General features: G+C 42.4%; 1 protein-coding gene across 1 annotated transcript in view; it reads left to right on the top strand.

Moving 5' to 3' along the window:
- The first annotated feature begins 4855 nt into the window (after positions 1-4855).
- The window catches only part of CUBN (cubilin), a 270373-nt gene continuing 256566 nt past the window's right edge, over positions 4856-18662 (top strand). Inside the window, exons 1-7 of the mRNA XM_082617071.1 lie at positions 4856-5090; positions 5488-5617; positions 7290-7385; positions 8154-8192; positions 10708-10809; positions 11462-11565; positions 17786-17912. Of these exons, the coding sequence (XP_082473197.1) occupies positions 4978-5090; positions 5488-5617; positions 7290-7385; positions 8154-8192; positions 10708-10809; positions 11462-11565; positions 17786-17912 (711 nt within the window). The 5' untranslated portion in view covers positions 4856-4977. The remainder of the gene's footprint in view (positions 5091-5487; positions 5618-7289; positions 7386-8153; positions 8193-10707; positions 10810-11461; positions 11566-17785; positions 17913-18662) is intronic.

Below are 18662 nucleotides of genomic sequence, written 5' to 3' on the forward strand. Positions count from 1 at the left end.
CTGGGTCCATGGACCACACTTTGAGTAGCAAGGCTGTGGTCTTGGCCACCTCTGGATCTTCCCTACACCCACCACTGATATCTAAACCATTTGCAGAGTGGGGCCTTAAGGCAGCGGGGCAGGGTGGGGGCGGGGTGGGGAGGAGGTGAATATTCCTCAGATCTCTGTGCACCCAGATCTGAACTCTTCTCTTTTCTCCAGAACCTCCTTCCCTTAAGTATTCTGTCTTATTCAGTTATTGACACCTCTATCCTTCCAATTTCTCAAGCAGGGAGCCTGAGCATCACTTCCCTCCTCTCTCTTAACTGCCCCGACCTATGTTTCTGTAGATCCTGTTTCCTAAATACCTCTCTCACTGTCTCCTGGTCTCTCTGCCACTGCCTCAAACAAGGCCTCCGCAGGTCACACCTTAGCTGTACCACAACGTCCTCACTACCTCTGGGTCTGAGACTTGGCTCTGCAGGGATGCTTGTAAAATGCAAACATGACCTCCTATCTAAAATACCCTCATAAGTCTCCATTATTTAAAAATAAAATAAGATCTAAACTCATTCAAATAACATTTCCTGGTCCTACTGGACCTGACTTCCTTTCCCTTTAAGAAATGTCATCTCCCACAAACACACACCGTTGCAGCCATGTTTAGCTCTTTTGTAATTGGAAAGCTTTGGATGTGCCATTTTCTCTGTCTGAGACTCCCAACCCCCCTACTTTGCCTGGAGAACTCCTATACATTCTGTAAGACTCAGCTGGCTCTTGGGAAGCCTGCATTGCCCTTCCCAGGCAGAGGTAGTTCTGTTCTCTCTTGCTTTTGTTGTTGTGTTTTTGTTTTGGTCCTTATCAACATTCTGATTACAGTGATGCCTTCTTACCCAGCAATTCCCCTCATGTGAACTTCTAGTATACTGGAATTTACTTTCATATATACTTTTGATGACCACAGAATTTTCCTCTCTGAACTGTGAGTCACTCATGAATTTCATTTGTGCATTGTGCTGGGGATTATTAGAAATGGTGGGAGCTGAGGATTCAAGTAGAAAAAGGAGGTGAAGTGAATGGTACAGAAGAAGCAGGGGGTGTACAAAGAGGTCTTAGAAAAGTTAAAGGAAGAAGAAAGGAGAAGATAATTCTGATTCTTTTTTGTAAGGAGGGAAGGAGGAAGAGAAGGGAGCTGATACTTCTGTAAGAAGAGCTAAGAAGCTGGGAGGGAGAGGAGGGAGGAAGGTGACACCAGGGGGCAGGGTTGGGAGCAGAGGTCAGCAGGCCATGCATTATTGATTAGTAACACGCTGCCCATGCAGATGGAGAAGGAGAGAGAACCCTAACTCCACGCACCATGTGTAACGTCTGCAACAAAGCAAAACACATTGACGTGCACCTTGTTGTAGATGCCAAAGGCTGGAAACCAAGAGTGCAACAGACCTCTTGACAAACTTAAGATGTGTAAATATCATGGATATTATTAGTGTTCTGAATTAATAATTTTATTTTAATGAATGCAAAAAAAAAAACCAAAACGTGTATTAACGGCTTTCTTAGGTGTACTCTTACACTCGGTCCCCTCCCATGGAGCAGCTCCTAGAGCAAACCCTCCCTTTCTCTGTTTTCTCAGCTCCATCTCGAGGAAGAGTTTGTTCCCTTTGGGTTGCCTGCTCTTGGAGACTCTAGGATTTAAATCTAATCTTGCTTTCCACCCATCCGTGTGGAGTTCTTCCTTGCTTCCTGGCACCACCTTGCCTGGTTCTCAGACATCAGTTTACTTTTGCCTCACATCCCCAGCTGCAGGTCAGATGTCCCCTTCCTCACTCAAAGTCCTCAATGCATGTCTCTGTTCTGAAATCCTCTTCCATAAAAGGGGAGATTAGACACCCCTGATATTCCTGGTGCCCATGGTTTTTAAGTCAACTGTGGATTCTTCTATCGTTTCTTACTTTAAGAAACCCAAGTTCAAGTGTAGAAGAGGAAGGAGGGTTATACTTATTTACATTTAGTGGACACTTATCAAATGCCAAAGACCGGATGTGTTAAACATTTTGTTACTTTCAGTGCTGTTATTATTATCTTTCTGCTGATGAAGAAACAGGGCCACATGCTCAGAAAGTGATGGAGCTGGATTTTGAACCCACATGAATGATCTTCCCTAGACCTGACTTTGGAGGGGAAAATCTGCAACGTATTCCACTTTGTATTCCTACCATTTTGTAGAATGGCTAATATGTAAAGGGCACATGAAGAATCTTTGTGGAATGCATTCTGAATTAGGGAGGAAATGGGAGCTTTGCCAGCCAATGAAAGACAGGATTTCAGGTCAATAGAACATTTACTCTGGGAAAAGGAGAGAGGAGAATATTCACCTTCTAAGTCTGAGGTCATGGATTCTAAAACTATCTTAATTTGTCTTTGCTGAAGAAATTCCAAATAAGGCAGGTAAAAAGGATGAGTGATAATGGTGCGGAAAGAGAGACTGATTTTTACATTGCTTCCACCGAATCATGTGCAGACTGACTTGTCTATTGATCTCAGCTAGAGTTGAGCGGGTGGGCTGGATATAAAATTCCCTAACTCGTCATTCCAAAGTCAGTCAGACCTTGAAAGCATATTTCTTTCTTTTCCTTCTAGCACGAGGGACAATTAGGAATTGGATGGCTAGATTGGGAGCAGAGAAATTATCTTTACTTTGTTTAATAATAAACACATTAGTAACACAGGAAAATTCTGTTAAAAAAAGTAAATTCTTATTGAAATCATGCTGGAAGCATCTTTCATTGCACTTAACAAATTTGCTGAGTGCAAGTAACCTTTAAGAAAATAGAATCATGAAAATAGTTAAGTTCAAAGCTCAGAGTTAGAATTGCCCTTTGTGTTGGAGGATTCTAACCCATCCTATTTTATCCTATTCTTAAAGTTGACAAATATTTCACGAAGACAAGATTTCCCTCCACCCCCCGTACCAAACTGTTAAGCTTTTAAACAAAGCTTGAACTAATGAAACTTTAAAAAAATGTATTCAACTTGAAATACGTTGTGGTATGACACCTGTTTCTTAAAACGAATAACAGGATAACAAAAAACTCATCAGTTGACTTCAGTATCACCTCAAGAAAATAGCAGCTTGCCAGCTAGTTTTGCTAGTTTTGTTCTTGTGGTTGAATAGAACAGATGTAAAACAGTGTTACATCTCTCCATAATGTCAAGTTGCAGAGCCTACTTAGGGGTGTAATTTTTAAGTTCAATGGTATTACATACCTTCATACTGTTGTGCAACCATCACCACTATCTATCTCCAGAACTTTTTTTCATCTTTCCAAAGTGAAACTCTGTACCCATTAAACAATAACTTACCATTCTCCCCACCCCGCATCTCTGGAAACCACCATTCTACTTTCTGTCTTTAGGTTCTTCATATGAGTGGAATCATGCAGTATTTGCCCTTTTGTGATTGGCTTATTTCACTTAGCCTAATGTCTTCAAGGTTCATCCACGTTGTAGCATATGTCAGAGTTTCCTTCCTTCTTAAGGCTGAATAATATTCCATGATATGCATGCAACACATTTTGTTTTTCCATTCATATTGGTCAGTGAACACTTGGCTTGCTTCCATGTAATGCTGCTATGAACTTAGTTGTACAAATATCTCTTTCAGTCCCTGTTTTCCATTCTTTCGTGTATATACCCAGAAGTAGAATTCCTGGATCAGATGGCAATTCTATGTTGAATTTTTTGAGCAACTGCCACTGTTTTACAGTACCTGTACCATTTTACATTCTCACCAACAGTGTACAAGGGTTCCAATTTTTTCACATCCTCACCCAGTACTTACTATTTTCTGCTTTTTTTTTTTTTTTTTTTTTTTTTTTTTTGCGGTACGCGGGCCTCTCACTGTTGTGGCCTCTCCCGTTGTGGAGCATAGGCTCCGGACAGGCAGGCTCAGTGGCCATGGATCATGGGCCCAGCCGCTCCACGGCATGTGGGATCCTCCCAGACTGGGGCACAAACCCGTGTCCCCTGCATTGGCAGGTGGACTCTCAACCACTACGCCACCAGGGAAGCCCTATTTTCTGCTTTTGTTTGATAGTAGCCATCCTATGAGTGTGAAGTGGTGTCTCATTGTGGTTCTGATTTGTACTTCCCTGGTGATTAGTGATGTTGGGTATCTTTTCATGTGTTGTTTGGCTATTTGAATATCTCCTCTGAAGAAATGTCGATTTTCTTTGCCCATTTCTTAATTGGTTTATTTGTTTTTTGCTGTTGAGTTGTAGGAGTTCTTTACATATTCTGCATATTAACCTCTTCTCGTATATATGATTTGCAAATTTTTTCCCATTCTTTGAGTTGCCTTTTCACTCTGTTGATAGTGTCCTTTAATATACAAAAGTTTTTCATTTTGAAGCAGTCCAGTTTATCTATTCTTCTTCTCTTTTGTTCCTTGTGCTCTTGGAGTCACATCAAAGAAATCATTGCGGAATCCAATGTGATGAAGCTTCCCCCTATGTTTTTTTCCTAAGAATGTTATGGTTTTATCTCCTGTATTTAGGTATTTGGTTCATTTTGAGTTAGTTTTTCTATATAATATAAAGTCAGGGTCCAACTTTATCCTTTTGCATGTGGATATCCAATTTTCCCAGAAGCATTTGTTGAAAGGTGGCTACTTCTTAAGCAAGAATTGTTTTAGTGGATGTTTCCAAAGTAATTTCTTACCATTTCAAAGGTCAAACAGATAATGATTAAGTTGTGCATCACTTAGAAGTAGATTTTGACCTCTCACAAGTTGAAGAGTGCTGAAGATCTAAGATCATTTACATCCCTCAGGAAGAAGAAATAATGTAGCCTTCTAGGGCAAAGAAGGAAGATCTGAAAACTGCAGGACATCCCACTGGTCAAAGTACATCTGCCTGGTTTGCTTTCTCCAAACTGCCACACTCAGTTGGGTAGAGCAGCCTCCCTCCTACCTGACAACCTTGGAGGTTGGTGAGGAAGATGTCCTCACTTTTTCTTTGGAGTTTGGTTATTTTATTGACATTTGCTGAATCATATGGTGAAGCTGGAGGACTTGCGCTGCAGAGACAAAAAAGAAATACTGACCTCCAACAGTAAGTAGACACATGGATTATTTCTGCTGATAGACTAGGGTGGTTCCTCATCAGTTTTCACAAATAACCAGGTAAGCAAAGGTGTAATTTTTCTTGAGGAAAACAATGATGTTAAAAACAGATAGGGAAAAACAGTTGTATTGCTGTATGGAAGTATCTTTTTATACACAAACTTTTCATTTATCATTTTGCAAATTAGGCAAGCATAAAATTACTAGGAGATATCTCCAGGAAATTTGCGAAGAAAGAAATGGCAGATGAGCAGGAGAATTTAGTTGAGTTGACCACAAAGCAAAGGTGTATGCAGTCTGTAGTTATTCGCTGAGAAACTTTGTTCTTTAGACTTAAAAACTATATGCCATAATTACTGATACATTCTCTGGCTTGGATTATGCAGGCCTCGAATGACTGCAGAGAGAGGAAATTTAGTGTTTCTTACTGGATCAGCTCAAAACATTGAATTTAGAACTGGATCCCTGGGAAAAATTAAATTAAATGATGAAGACCTTGGCGAATGTTTACATCAGGTAATACACTGGAAATGCATTGAAGTAGTTTTGTATATTTGTATATGGTTACTTGATTGAACAGGCCTATGTTTTTTTAAATTTATTTTATTATTATTTTTTATACAGCAGGTTCTTATTAGCTATCTATTTTATACACATCAATGTATATATGTCAGTCCCAATCTCCCAATTCATCACACCACCACCACCACCCCCTGCCACTTTCCCCCCTTGGTGTCCATACATTTGTTCTCTACATCTGTGTCTCTATATCTGCCTTGCAAACCAGTTCATCTGTACCATTTTTTCTAGATTCCACGTATATGAGTTAATATATAACATTTGTTTTTCTCTTTCTGACATACTTCACTCTATATGACAGTCTCTAGCTCCATCCACGTCTCTACAAATGACCCAATTTTGTTCCTTCTTATGGCTGAGTAATATTCCATTGTATATATGTACCACATCTTCTTTATCCTTTCGTCTGTCGATGGGCATTTAGGTTGCTTCCATGACCTGGCTATTGTAAATAGTGCTGCAATGAGCATTGGGGTGCATGTGTCTTTCTGAATTATGGTTTTCTCAGGATATATGCCCAGTAGTGGGATTGCTGGGTGATATGGTAGTTCTAGTTTTAGTTTTTTAAGGAACCTCCATACTGTTCTCCATAGTGGCTATATCAACTTACATTCCCACCAACAGTGCAAGAGTGTTCCCTTTTCTCCACACCCTCTCCAGCATTTATTGTTTGTAGATCTTCTGATGATGCCCATTCTAACTGGTGTGAGAAAGAGGCCTATGTTAATCTGTGCTTTGAATCTTTAGCACAGGGAACATAATCGGAGGTGAAACAAGTCCTTGGAAAGAACAGTGTCCTAGGGTTAATGAGGGGCACAGGTAATAATTCTAGCAGGAAGCGGCTCACTGTGTAGGCTTATTTACTCTAGTCCACAGAAGGTGCAGGGGGTGATAGTGGGGCCCCTTTACAAGGGGGCCGAGGATGGAGGGGGACCATAGAACGTGGTAGATGTGACCGGTTTACGTTTGCCACACAACAGAATTGGCCAGTTATTCTCCTGCCTTATTGAATGTTTTCAGTGCTCATTATTTTCTACATCATGCAGGCCTATCAGTCATAATGTTAGAAGTTGGTATTTAGAGCTTATTATGGGCTATCCACTGTGCTCAGCACTTGATGTGCATTGTCTCCTCTAACCCTCACAGCTGTCCTATGAGGTTGGCATTATCCAAAACAACCTACAGATTTAATGCAATCCCTAGAGAGGTTGGCATTATGATTACCCCTTCAGTAAGGGAGGTAGAGGAACCCTGCAGCAACCTGTCCAAGGACATACATTAAATGGCTGAGCCAAGATGTAAAGCCTGAACAGTCTCATTCCAAGCCAGGCCTCTTTACATGCATTCTAAAGTGTTATTATGGGAAAATATGCAGATGGAAAATTCCTTGATATATTGTTACTGAAAGGGTAAATGGAATGATGCCACGGCCATTTTAGTCCAATGCTTATTATATGTGGCATTGTTCTGGTTTTTCTAATAATGGGCAAGGTCTCAGGGCTTAAAATAGAATACTACTCAAATTTTTAAAATGTTATTCTTATATACATGATTTTTTCACTAGCATTCTCTTCCTCCTCCTTTTTCTTCTCCTCCTTTTTAAAATTAGATCCAGAAAAACAAAGATGATATTACAAACTTAAAAAGAGGTGCAGTTGGTCTGCCTCAGAATATTTCTAGTCAAATCCACCAGCTTGATTCCAAGGTGAGTCTGACCTCCACATCCTCAGAGCAAATGGGTTCTCCTTAATTCAACTTTATAAATAATTCTTTTTCAGAAGATATACCAAATTTGTATCCTCTTTAGAAATGTAGTGTTGTGATCGTGGGCTTTTCGGTTCAATGGCCCAGCTCTAGTAGAGGGTGTAGAGGTGGTGATGGACCGCGGTTGGAAATTCTGTGACCAGAGCTTGTGCTGTAAGTCGGCTTTGCTCACGTGCTGATAGCACAAGGTGGATGGATCACTGTCACTTAGGAAAATCCCCAGGGTCACCATGCACAGAGAATCAATGAAACAACTTATCATTGGGTTGTACTACTTTTTTTTTTTTTTTTTGCGGTACGCGGGCCTCTCACTGTTGTGGCCTCTCCCATTGCAGAGCACAGGCTCCGGATGTGCAGGCTCAGTGGCCATGGCTCACGGGCCCAGCTGCTCCGCGGCACGTGGGATCTTCTTGGACTGGGGCACGAACCCATGTCCCCTGAATTGGCAGTGGGACTCTCAACCACTGCGCCACCAGGGAAGCCCTGGGTTGTACTTCTTAAAAAAAAAAAAAAAATGCCATGGAAGAGAGTAGGAAGGATGGGAAGCCTGGAGGGGAGAGAAAAGAGGAGGGAAAAGACAATAAGAAAAGGAACAAACAGATAAAGTAAGTCCCCAGCAGAAGGTATTAGGAAAATATGTCACAGGATAACATTATATGTGACATGCCTTTGAACCAGCTAACGGATGTTTTCTCCTCCCCACTGCTAGCTCGTGGATCTTGAGAGAAAATTTCAAAGGTTACAGCAGGTAAGTCCCGTAACTACTAGATAGTCAACATCTTTCATTGAAAATACACTAGAATCATGGATGGAGCTGGTATTCTTAAGGTGGATGGAGAATCAATATCAAGGCCTTTGCTTTTCCCATGATTTAATTCTCATCACAATTAAAAAAATTTTTTTTGGAGTATAGTTGATTTACAATGTTTTGTTAGCCTCTGCTGTACAGCAAAGTGAATCAGTTATGCATATACATATATCCACTCTTTTTTAGATTCTTCTCCCATATAGGTCATTACAGACTATTGAGTAGAGTTCCCTGTGCTCTACAGCAGGTCCTTATTAGTTATCTATTTTATATATAGTCGTGTGTATATGTCAATCCCAATCTCCCAATTTATCCCTCCCCCCACCTTTTCCTCCTGGTAACCATAAGATTGTTTTCTACATCTGTGACTCTCTGTTTTGTAAATCAGTTCATTTAATTCTCATAACAAGTCTTGCTTCCCAGGACACAGATGAAGCAAAGCGAGCCTCAGAGAGATGAAGGTCACTGGGCATGTGAAGTCCTCTGACTCTAAGTTTAGCCGTTCATGTGCTCTTCCTCTGCTGCTGGCACTTTTTAACCGTGCAACTTTAGGCTGAAGCTGGTCAGCTCGTGACCACCCAACTTGCTGATTCTGGCATCCAGGGCTCGGTTTTCAAAGGCCTTACATTTTCTCTAACATTAAACTTAGAAGTCTAGGATGTATCTCAAAATATTCCAAATCTTCTTAAAAGTATATTTGCTGGTAATTAAATCGGAACAATTTATTAGAATAAACCTTCCATAACTTTACTACATGCTTGTAAACTAGTCCTTGTAATTTTAGACTTCTTATCCCTTTTGTAGGGAGCTGACATTTTTGAGACTTTCATGGGAGCTGTAAGCTTCCACACAGAGAAATGCATAGAAAGTCTCCATATTTTAAATTGTGAATAAAAGCAAGGGAATTCCAGGTTAAGAATCCCTGCTCTAATATTCTTGGTCTGTTTTTGATTATGCTTCAAATGTTGTCCTCTACTTTGGTGTTTTAAATTTGGTGAACAAGTTCATGTATTCTTTTTGCTGGCTTTGGTAATAAATTGCCCCATTCAGCCTTTATCTTTTTATGGAGTAGTTGAGGAATTAAAAATGAGCAAGGCACAGCACGAGAGTTTTCAGTCTCCTAGAGTGCTTCTTCATTCCTACCAAAGGTCAAGAACTGGAGGCCACGGTCCAGTTAGCTCAGACTGTCCTCCCTTTGCCCATCCGCCCGGGAAGAGTTTTTAATGATTTAGGAATGGAAGTGCCTTCATGCCTTTGGATGGGTCAAGTGCTCTCTGGGCCCCACAGTCCCCCGAGTTCCCTATTGTCTTCCTCCTGACCGCTTACGGATTCCATTTCCTGCTGGGCCCCCTGGGGCTTTTGAGTTTTTAATCCTCAGTGTTGTCTTGTGTGCCAGAAAAAACTCTAAATGAGTTTGTGGTTAATTTTTAATAGTATCCTGTGATGAACGGAGCTAATTGTGGTACTAGCACAAAGATAGACAGAATAATAGAAGAAAACAGAGCCCAGAAAGAGACCCCCAAATGTATGGGCACCTGACTGATTACAAAGGTGGAGAGAGAACGGGCTTTGCACTAAACGGTGCTGAGTCAGCCTGCCCTCCTCTGCTCTCAGTTTCATCGGCAAACGGAGGGAACAGACTTCATTTTCTCTGAGTCACCAAATATTTCTTTTAAATGTGAAGAATAATTTGCCCCTATTTTAATTTTTAAAACAGAATTAGACAAAGATTAGGTGAAATGAACGGGATAGCTTTCCTTGCATAATCACTTGTCCTCTCTAAAGAAGTTTCCTCTGCCCCCAAAGGCATTACAAATCTTACAGGACTGGAACTGGTAGCTGACATAGGGTAAGATTCCCCAGGTTCTATAGACAGGCAGGTCTGTCTGTGACTCTGGTCTGAAAGCAGTCATGTGAGCACGAGACTGGAGGGTGTATCTAAACCACAGGCCACATTTCCAATAAAGGGTCTTGGAGTGAAAAGAGTTCAGTTATCTTAACCCAGGGGAGGAGGGGTGGCAGCAAAAGATGATCATATTTCAAACGCTTATCTGGAGGTACCAAAGATAAGAACAACAGCAAAAGAACCGGAACAGGAGAAACGTCCATGGGATTCCCACACCTGAAGTCTTGACCCTTGTCCACCAACGTACATTTGTCAGGTGAACAATATGCTTTTCCAAAGAGTAGAGTGAGAAGCCTCGCCTGTCACTCATGCCTCATCCCATCCCTGGTTAAATGCACGTTAATAGTGAAGGAATATGAATAGGACTGATGATAGCGAACGCTTTGTTTTCTCATAAGAGAGTTGATACGGAGAAGAATTTAAGTAATGGATTTAAAGTCTGGAGGAAGACCCCCCACTGATCAGGAGTAAAATGTAGTTTTATATACATACCTGCTCTGAAACACGGAAAGCACAATTGTCTCGCTGACCATCCCATCTTTGTTTCAGACACACGACAGAAAGGTCTGCAGCAGCAATCCGTGCCAGCACGGCGGAACCTGCCTCAATCTCCAGGATTCCTTTTTTTGTATCTGTCCCTCACAGTGGAAGGTGAGTCACTTGGTCTTTGGTTAAAAATGATGGTGAGTCAGCATCGGCGGTTTCCTTGGAGTCCTTCAGACATATTTAATTCTGCATCCAAGTTTTCTAGGATTCTGTGGTCTCCTGAATCAGAATGAATGACACCACATATGCCAAAATCCAAACAGCGGCAGGCATGATTCTATCACCCACTGAATACTAAGCCATCTTAAGGAGGGTTCACTGGATTGGATACTACATGTTATTCTAGCTAGCATGAATTTAAATCGGTCAGCCTTGAAAGTACTAAACAAATCTCGATATAGCCTGTACATTTTCCTGCCCTTTTCTATTAATGATGAAAACGTTCCTGACATGTGCATTAAAAAGAAATTTTGTGCCTATTCCCAGGCAGAGCTCCATAGTGAAATGAGGGTTAGTCTGTATAAGGGTTCTTCTCGTGTGACTGGTGTGATCTGTGAAGAGCTCTTTGTCTCTGTTGGGCCATTACCTGAGTTCCAGAGGAACGAGGACTGGAGATCAGTCTCAATTTTAATGTGTTTGGCTTGACCGAGGATTTCCTTCCTCTCCGTGTTTAAATCCTTCATCTTGTTCTGTGAGGACTGGCCCCGGATGCCTCTGTGACCTGCGACCCCTGACTTTGTTCTTTGTCTGAACGCAGGGTCCTCTGTGCTCCGTTGACGTTAACGAATGTGAGATTTACTCAGGAACACCCTTGGGCTGCCAGAATGGAGCCACGTGTATAAATACAGCCGGAAGTTACAGGTAACCTTTTTCTTTCCTTTTTTTTTTTTAAAAACCAATAAGTATTTATTTTTCATACTCACAGGTCTGCATATTAGCCACGGTGGCTCCACCTCATTTCGGTTTGGTCTGCAGGTCTCATTCTTAGGCGTGGGCTGGAGGTGTCCCAGCTGCCTGAGAAATGTCCTTCTCATGGCCAAGGTCAAAAGCCCCCAGAGCGTTAAACAGAAATATGTAAAGTCTCCTAAAGCTTTAGCTCAAAACTGACTGTCACTTTTGCCTGTTTTTTTGTGTTTTTTTAAAAAAAATATTAGGGTATGTTTTTGAAGGGCTAAGACATCCCCTGGTTACAAGTGTCCAAGATTAAGTATCTGTATTACCAACAACATTAGGTGCTCCCTGGGGAAGTCACGTGGTGCTTATTTAACATACACGTAGCTATTTACTTAGATGGAAAAAAGCTTGTGTGACCTCAGCTCTCACCCCATGAAGAAATCCTTTCTCTGGAGTCTCTGAGGCACGGGAAGGAGGCCACCGTGGCTGGGGTAGGGTGAGGATGGCCCGGGGCAAGATGAGGCCGAAGGGTTAGTAGGAGTCACAGCTTCAGAGCGGCAGCCACTGTGGAGCCGTACGTAGAAGAGGGAGGGACACCCCCCACACACACACACGCATACCAGTGAGCCCCTGCTGCCCTCATTCCACCGAGCAGAGAGCTGACAGATCACATCGGGACATCTCCATTCAAGCGCTAAGTGCAGTGTTAGCCGTAACCAGAGCAGAGATGGAACCGAGGTTTTCTCACACGGTTAGCGCTCACTGTCTTTCTTCAGTCGGCCATCGGGCCCTCACCACAATCGTCAGGCCTCCCCCATCTTCTCTTCTGATTGCCTCTGCCACATGGCTCGTCTACAGCATTGTCCTGCTCCACTCAGGCTTCGCCCTCTGCAGGAAAACTTCCCTGCCCTTACGAAGCCGACTTAGGCATCCCGATGCGTCCATGTTCCCATCAAACTCTAGGAATATCGGTCTTTAAAGCTACACCTGCTGATGCACTATCTTGTTAAAGGATCAAGTCCAAAAATATATGGCAGATCAATGTCGAACTGTTTCTGTAGTTTCTTAAAAATCACTTTAAGAAAACCTCAGACCTCTAGACATTATCTTTCCCTGTAGTTTGGTGGATCTCCTATATTCTGTGATTATTAAAAGATAAAGAAATTGGTTCTGTTATGACAGAATCTCTGGGTGTGACCTCACTGGAGTAAAGGGCAATTATTTACTCTCTCGCTAGTATCCCTGACGTCTTGTCCTTTAATTCCCTTGTGACGATCCATTCTGACCTTTCCAGCAAAAATGAGCACAGTAATTTTGGTTTTGGCCTTGTCATCTGTTAACACACTATTTTCTCAAAAAGCAACCACAATCTTCCTCTTTTTCATTTAGTTGATCCTTTTGTTCTCTTGACCTGATCTTAAAAATTTTTGCTCATTGCAAGTTACAAACTTAACTCATTCAGACTTCTGGTGGATGTGTCTGTGAGTTTAAATGTCATGCACATTGTACCGCCTGTGATGTAAATGAACTATTACATTAGTAAAGAGCCTTTTGCTCTCTGGATTTTGTTTCTCATTTAAAGGAACCCCCTGATCCCTGCTTTTATAAACATTCAAGCTTGGGCCAGATCCAGAATGCAGGTCTAATCTTTCATTGCCTTGAAAGCATTATCTCCTCATTTCTGTTTATGGGCATTTATCGATGAGAATTGCTGCTTGCAGATATCAGTGGCAAATGACTCCTAGCACTAATGGCTTCCGCCTTCTTGTTATTGAGGAATGTCCTGGAGGTTAGTTCTCACTCTTGGTCTTCTGTTATCATCGCTGTCTTCTGGAGTCTTGCAAGTCAACACAATAACAAATGTGCGCAGCAGGGAGGGGAGACCCATAGACAAGCCAAAATCGTTTTCTCCCCCCAGGACAAATTTGTATTTTTACCCCTGCAAAATGGAAAAGAAAAGAAAAATTTTAACACAAGTATTTGTGGCATGTCAGAGGTTAATTTTTCCAGATACAAATGAGAAGGAGGGAGTGGGGGGCGGGGAGGGAGGGCCATTGTATTTGTTGAGAGCTGCCTAAATGGCAGATTCAACTTGATAGGGCAGCACTGAATTATTTTCTCTTGCACCGTCCTATCAAAGAAAGCCAAAGGGCTGATTGTGCTGACCCTGGGGATGGTTTTGGTTTCTAGTTTCTGCACTTCATAGCTTTGCTGGAGTACGCTAGGGAGCACAGCACTTCACTCTGGTTTCTTCTTGCTGTGGGGTTGGTTTATGAAGCCTCACAAATTCCAGTTGATTATCTATGACCTAAATACTCGCATTCAGGCATATGATGAAGTCTTTTTGAAGGAATAAAAGAGCACATCGAAAAATGTACATGAGCATAAGATTAAACGCTTGCTTTGTGGAATCCATGTGGAATGAAACAAAGATCCTTTAGATATTTTCTCGAGTTCTACTAATTACATGAGGTGAAATCCTTGTTAATCAGTAGCTTCCCTGAGACTAGAAACCCCTTCTGGAAACTTCTGTGGGCAGTTGATGGAGGCAAACTTGAGACCCTGTCGAATAATCTGGATATGCAGACGTGTCTGTGGTGAGCAGATTTTGCTCTGGATCTGCAGCCTTCTTCAGTCTCTGACTCTTAGAGCCCACTTACTTGAGGGAGACAAAGGAGTCTTTATTTAAGGGGCTTAATAATTTTTGATTATAAAGACCTTTGAAAGACAAAGCGCTATGCAAATACTAATTCATTGGAAGCCCCATTTCACAGAAAAATTTCTGGTAAAAATTCTTTCTTGGAGTAATGAAAGTAGAGCAAGAAAAACCATCGTCTGTTTCCCCGACTCCTGTGGCTCGTGGTCTTGTCCCAAGTGCTCAGACAGCTAACAGGTAATACTTTGCCACTTCTCAATACTGTTATTGCCTCTTTATTCTGAAGAAGTGATTCGTGTTGTTTCCTGCTGACTATGGGTTTAAGACAGTCCATGGGATCCACATCTGCCATAGGCATGGACGGTGCATGTTATATACTTCAGGCTCAGATCTAGAAGGCTTCATAGGGCAAAAAAAAAAAAAAAAAAAAAAAGCTGAGTTTGTTGTTTGTTTTTTCTCCAAGAACACAATGGAGTTTATCATATTTTATTTTACTTATTTCCATGCTTATCACTGGTAGATTTTAAAACAGGCACAGCTTACGATGGAGGATCTTCTGGTTTTAGCTCAGATGGTAGTTAGGTATTAAACGTATTACCTCTTTTAGTTAGTCAGTTATATCAATATTGAACCATGGACTCTAGCACAAGTTAAACTATGACTGTGAAAATATATGTGACCTCGTCTTAATTGCCAAATGCACTTGCAGCGTTTTTGAAGATGGAAAAGCCTAGTTTTTTTCTGCTGGGACCAAATTAGCAACAGAAGCTCGTTACAAAAGTGACTTCTTCAGGGAGGCATATAATTCACTACTCTTTTTCCTCAAGGGTGTATCCAGACACCTTGAGAATATACATTTTGCATGCAAACACTGTTATGTTAAAAAGACATGTAAAAATGGAAAGTCTTCAACTAACTGTCCCTTTCAGAACATGGGACTGCGATGTGGAAAAACAATAGTACAGGAATAACACTGACCTACGTTTTAATTCATCTTCTGCCAATTGCTAATTCTGTGCCTTGGGCAATTTGAACCTTGCCAGTAAAATGGGATTAAAAATAGTTGTCTTTGAGGATCATAGTAAGGAAATTGCTCTTGTATTTGGCTTCCTGCCTCCCCTTAGGCTTTCTTCTTCTCGTTATCTAAACTTAATGAAAGAAGTATACTTTGTAGCTCATTAGGGAAGTGCTGTAGGATTAAAATGTACTCTTCTCCAAATGACAATAGCAAGGGAGAAGGAAGAGAGAGGATTTAACTGCAGCTCTTCTCAAATTTCAAGTCCTTTTCCAAAAGTAAAGCACTTAGTGATAAGATAAACGCACAGTTTCCTGAGCACTTCCTACAGGAAAATGCCTTTAGACCCCAAGGTGAAAATAGTGTTCATAGATTGGCACTTATATTTTACAAGAAACAGAGGCAGAGGGAGTTCTTATTACATGGTCTAAGGTGAAGAGTTAACAGGAAGGGTCAAGATTTAAACCTACGCAGTCTTGTCCCATGGGTTCCTGAATACTCAGACTTCTCATACATCAGAGACTCAGAAAGCTAGTAATAGTTGGTTTAAAGATTAAAAAAAATTTCTTTTGGTGGGTGGAGGTGCTGGTAAAACAAACTTTTAGCCAGGAAGCCACCTGGATCAGATCCTCAAATGTGTGCAAGAGATGGTCCAAAGTCCTGCCATCTCCAAGAGTCTAATTAAATTGTCTGAAAGAATATTCTGTGTAAGGCTGGGAGCGTGAAGAGGAAAGGGAAGAGAATATGAGAGGGGGAGTATGGAAAAAGAGAGATGAGAAGAAGATAAATAGCTATGGGTAAGGAATGAATAACTGAATTTCTTTTTAAGTTTAATCATGTGTTGCTATCAACCTATGACCTTAATGAGAAAGGCAACCTTGGAATGCTCAGAAGTGTAATTTGTTAATGGAACAGGTTTTACAGAATTATATATTGATGTTGCAAATTGCATGGGCCATACTTATACCAAAAAAGGATTTATCTGAAATTCAAATTTTAAGCCAGGCATCCTGTATCTTTATTTGCTAGGTCTGGCAACCCCACATATGAGTGCCTGAATGGTATTCACCATACTCTTACTCTCCATCTGCGGCCACATTCGTTGGTCTCTTTCTTCCTTAGAACCCACTCGAAGGTGCCACCACAACAGTTGTTTCTGGGGCCTCCATGGCTACACAGAGTTCTGTGCCCAGAGTGTGGCTCCTAGAGCTTCTCCAACAACCAAGCTCCCCTTTCCCTCACGGCCAATCACACATTTGCTTTTATCCGTGGACATCAGCTGAGCTCTCTGTGCCTCAGCACGGATCGTTAAAAGAGCTTCTTGGGCTTCCCTGGCGGCGTGGTGGTTGAGACTCCGCCTGCCGATGCAGGGGACACGGGTTCGTGCCCTGGTCCGGGAAGATCACACATGCCGCGGAGCGGCTGGGCCCGTGAGCCATGGCCGCTGGGCCTGCGCGTCCGGAGCCTGTGCTCCACAACAGGAGAGGCCACAACAGTGAGAGGCCCGTGTACCGCAAAAAAAAAAAAAAAAAAAAAAAAAAAGAGCTTCTTTACCAGGTAGAGTGGCCCCTTTTCCAGAACACTCAGACACTAGTTCACGGTCCATGGCCACACAGGTCCTCCTCGTACCTTGACTCTGCCCTCGGCCCCAATGGCCAGCATGGCTCAAGTCAGGCAAACAGTGCCCTGTGGGCCTGGCTCTCGCTCCATCAGCTGTGCTCAGACGTGTGTAAAGAAGTGTAGCTCTATGATTCCTCTACCTCCCCCACCCACTTCCCCCAGCCACCATCTCACACCGTCCACATTCCCTCTGAAGCTGGAGAACAGATATAAAACTACCTCAGTGACTTTAAGATTACGATAGCTTAAAATGACTTTCCTTATTTGATTATTACTGAACTGAAGTCTCATGACAAAACACCCACGGCTAGTTTAGGTAATATGTGATAATTACATCTTATGAGTTACAATGTGCCAATGAAAGAAATCTTGCTATGTTAACTCCCGTCTTATGGATAGAAATGTTGCCCTTGTACTAGAATCATCATCATCATCGACTCTGAGATGTGGACATACCACTGTCTGTGAGGTTATACAAGCCTAGAGAATATTCGGGAATTTATCCATTCAGTCAAGGTTACCTGTGCTTACTGGCGGGTCCAGCTGGATGGACTATGGACGGCTGCGATGATCTCTCCCTTTACCATCCTGATGAACTCCATCCCCCTTAGTTTATAGATGGCTGACCTTTGAAAGCACTGTTTGATGACCCGATAGCAGAAGAATTTATAGTGGTAGTCGTGCCCTCACACCCCATATTTGAGATGATAACACATTTAGTCAATCTGCCACTTAAAGAAGAGCACAGTGATTTTCTCCCAGGACTCCAGCCAGTAAATCTGGTTTGCTGGTTTATGATTCCACGTGAAGATCACTGACCTGCAATCAGAATTACTGCTATTTTTTTATTGATGCTAAGAAACAGGTCCTGACATTGTGCTCTGTGTGACCAACAGTTGTCTCTGCTCGCCGGAGACCCACGGCCCCCAGTGTGCATCCAAATACAATGACTGTGAGGGGGGTTCCCAGGTGCGCTGTGTCCACGGCATCTGCGAGGATCTGGTGCGAGTGCAGGCTGGAGAGGTGGGTGTCTTCCGGAGTGGGACCCCTCGGGAGAGGCCTGGGTATTAGTTCCTTGCTCTGCGTGGCTGTGTACAAGCAGGACCCTGTGGGGCTGCAGAGGGGAGCCACGTCCTGCCCTTAAGCCGGCCTCAGATGAGGAAGGCTGTGACCGTTGTGTATAAATAAACAGAAAACGGGACCCAGAGGTTGATTTCATTATATAAATCCGAGCATTTTTTTTTATGATTCATCCATGAATCTCGCTGTGAGACATGACCTTCTCTTGGCCTTGTGAGTTTTAACGGTGACAAGACATGGCGACACAAAAGGCCCGCCCTTGTTTGCAACATTCAATTTTAAGGAGTCTGGATTTTTCTGGCCCCTGAGCCCCTGTGACTGCTGCAGACTCCACTTCCCTGAGTGTCCTCTGTGCTCTGGGTCCTAGTGACCTTGATTCCTGGCCTTCAAGGTCTCCCAGCCCTGGCCCACTTGGCCTTGCTGGAGACCTTCCGGTCCTTATTTTTAGTTCTATTTTTTTCTGCCCATGTGATGGAAAATGGTTCCCTTCCAGCCATGGTGGGAGGGGTGGTGGTGGGTGGACCCTTCAAAAAGGAAACAGACAGAATTGATTTTCCAAAGTCTGTGCCTACATGGGTGTTTTTCCCTCTAAAAGCAGAGCAGGCTGAGTTGATTGACTTTAATTATATTGACTTACAGCTCTTGATTGTTGTTACTCTTTCCCAGGCATCTCTGGGGGCAAATGACAGGTTT

The sequence above is a fragment of the Mesoplodon mirus genome (assembly GCF_964341445.2).
Source record: "Mesoplodon mirus genome assembly, chromosome: 4".
NCBI classification, from domain to species: domain Eukaryota; kingdom Metazoa; phylum Chordata; class Mammalia; order Artiodactyla; family Ziphiidae; genus Mesoplodon; species Mesoplodon mirus.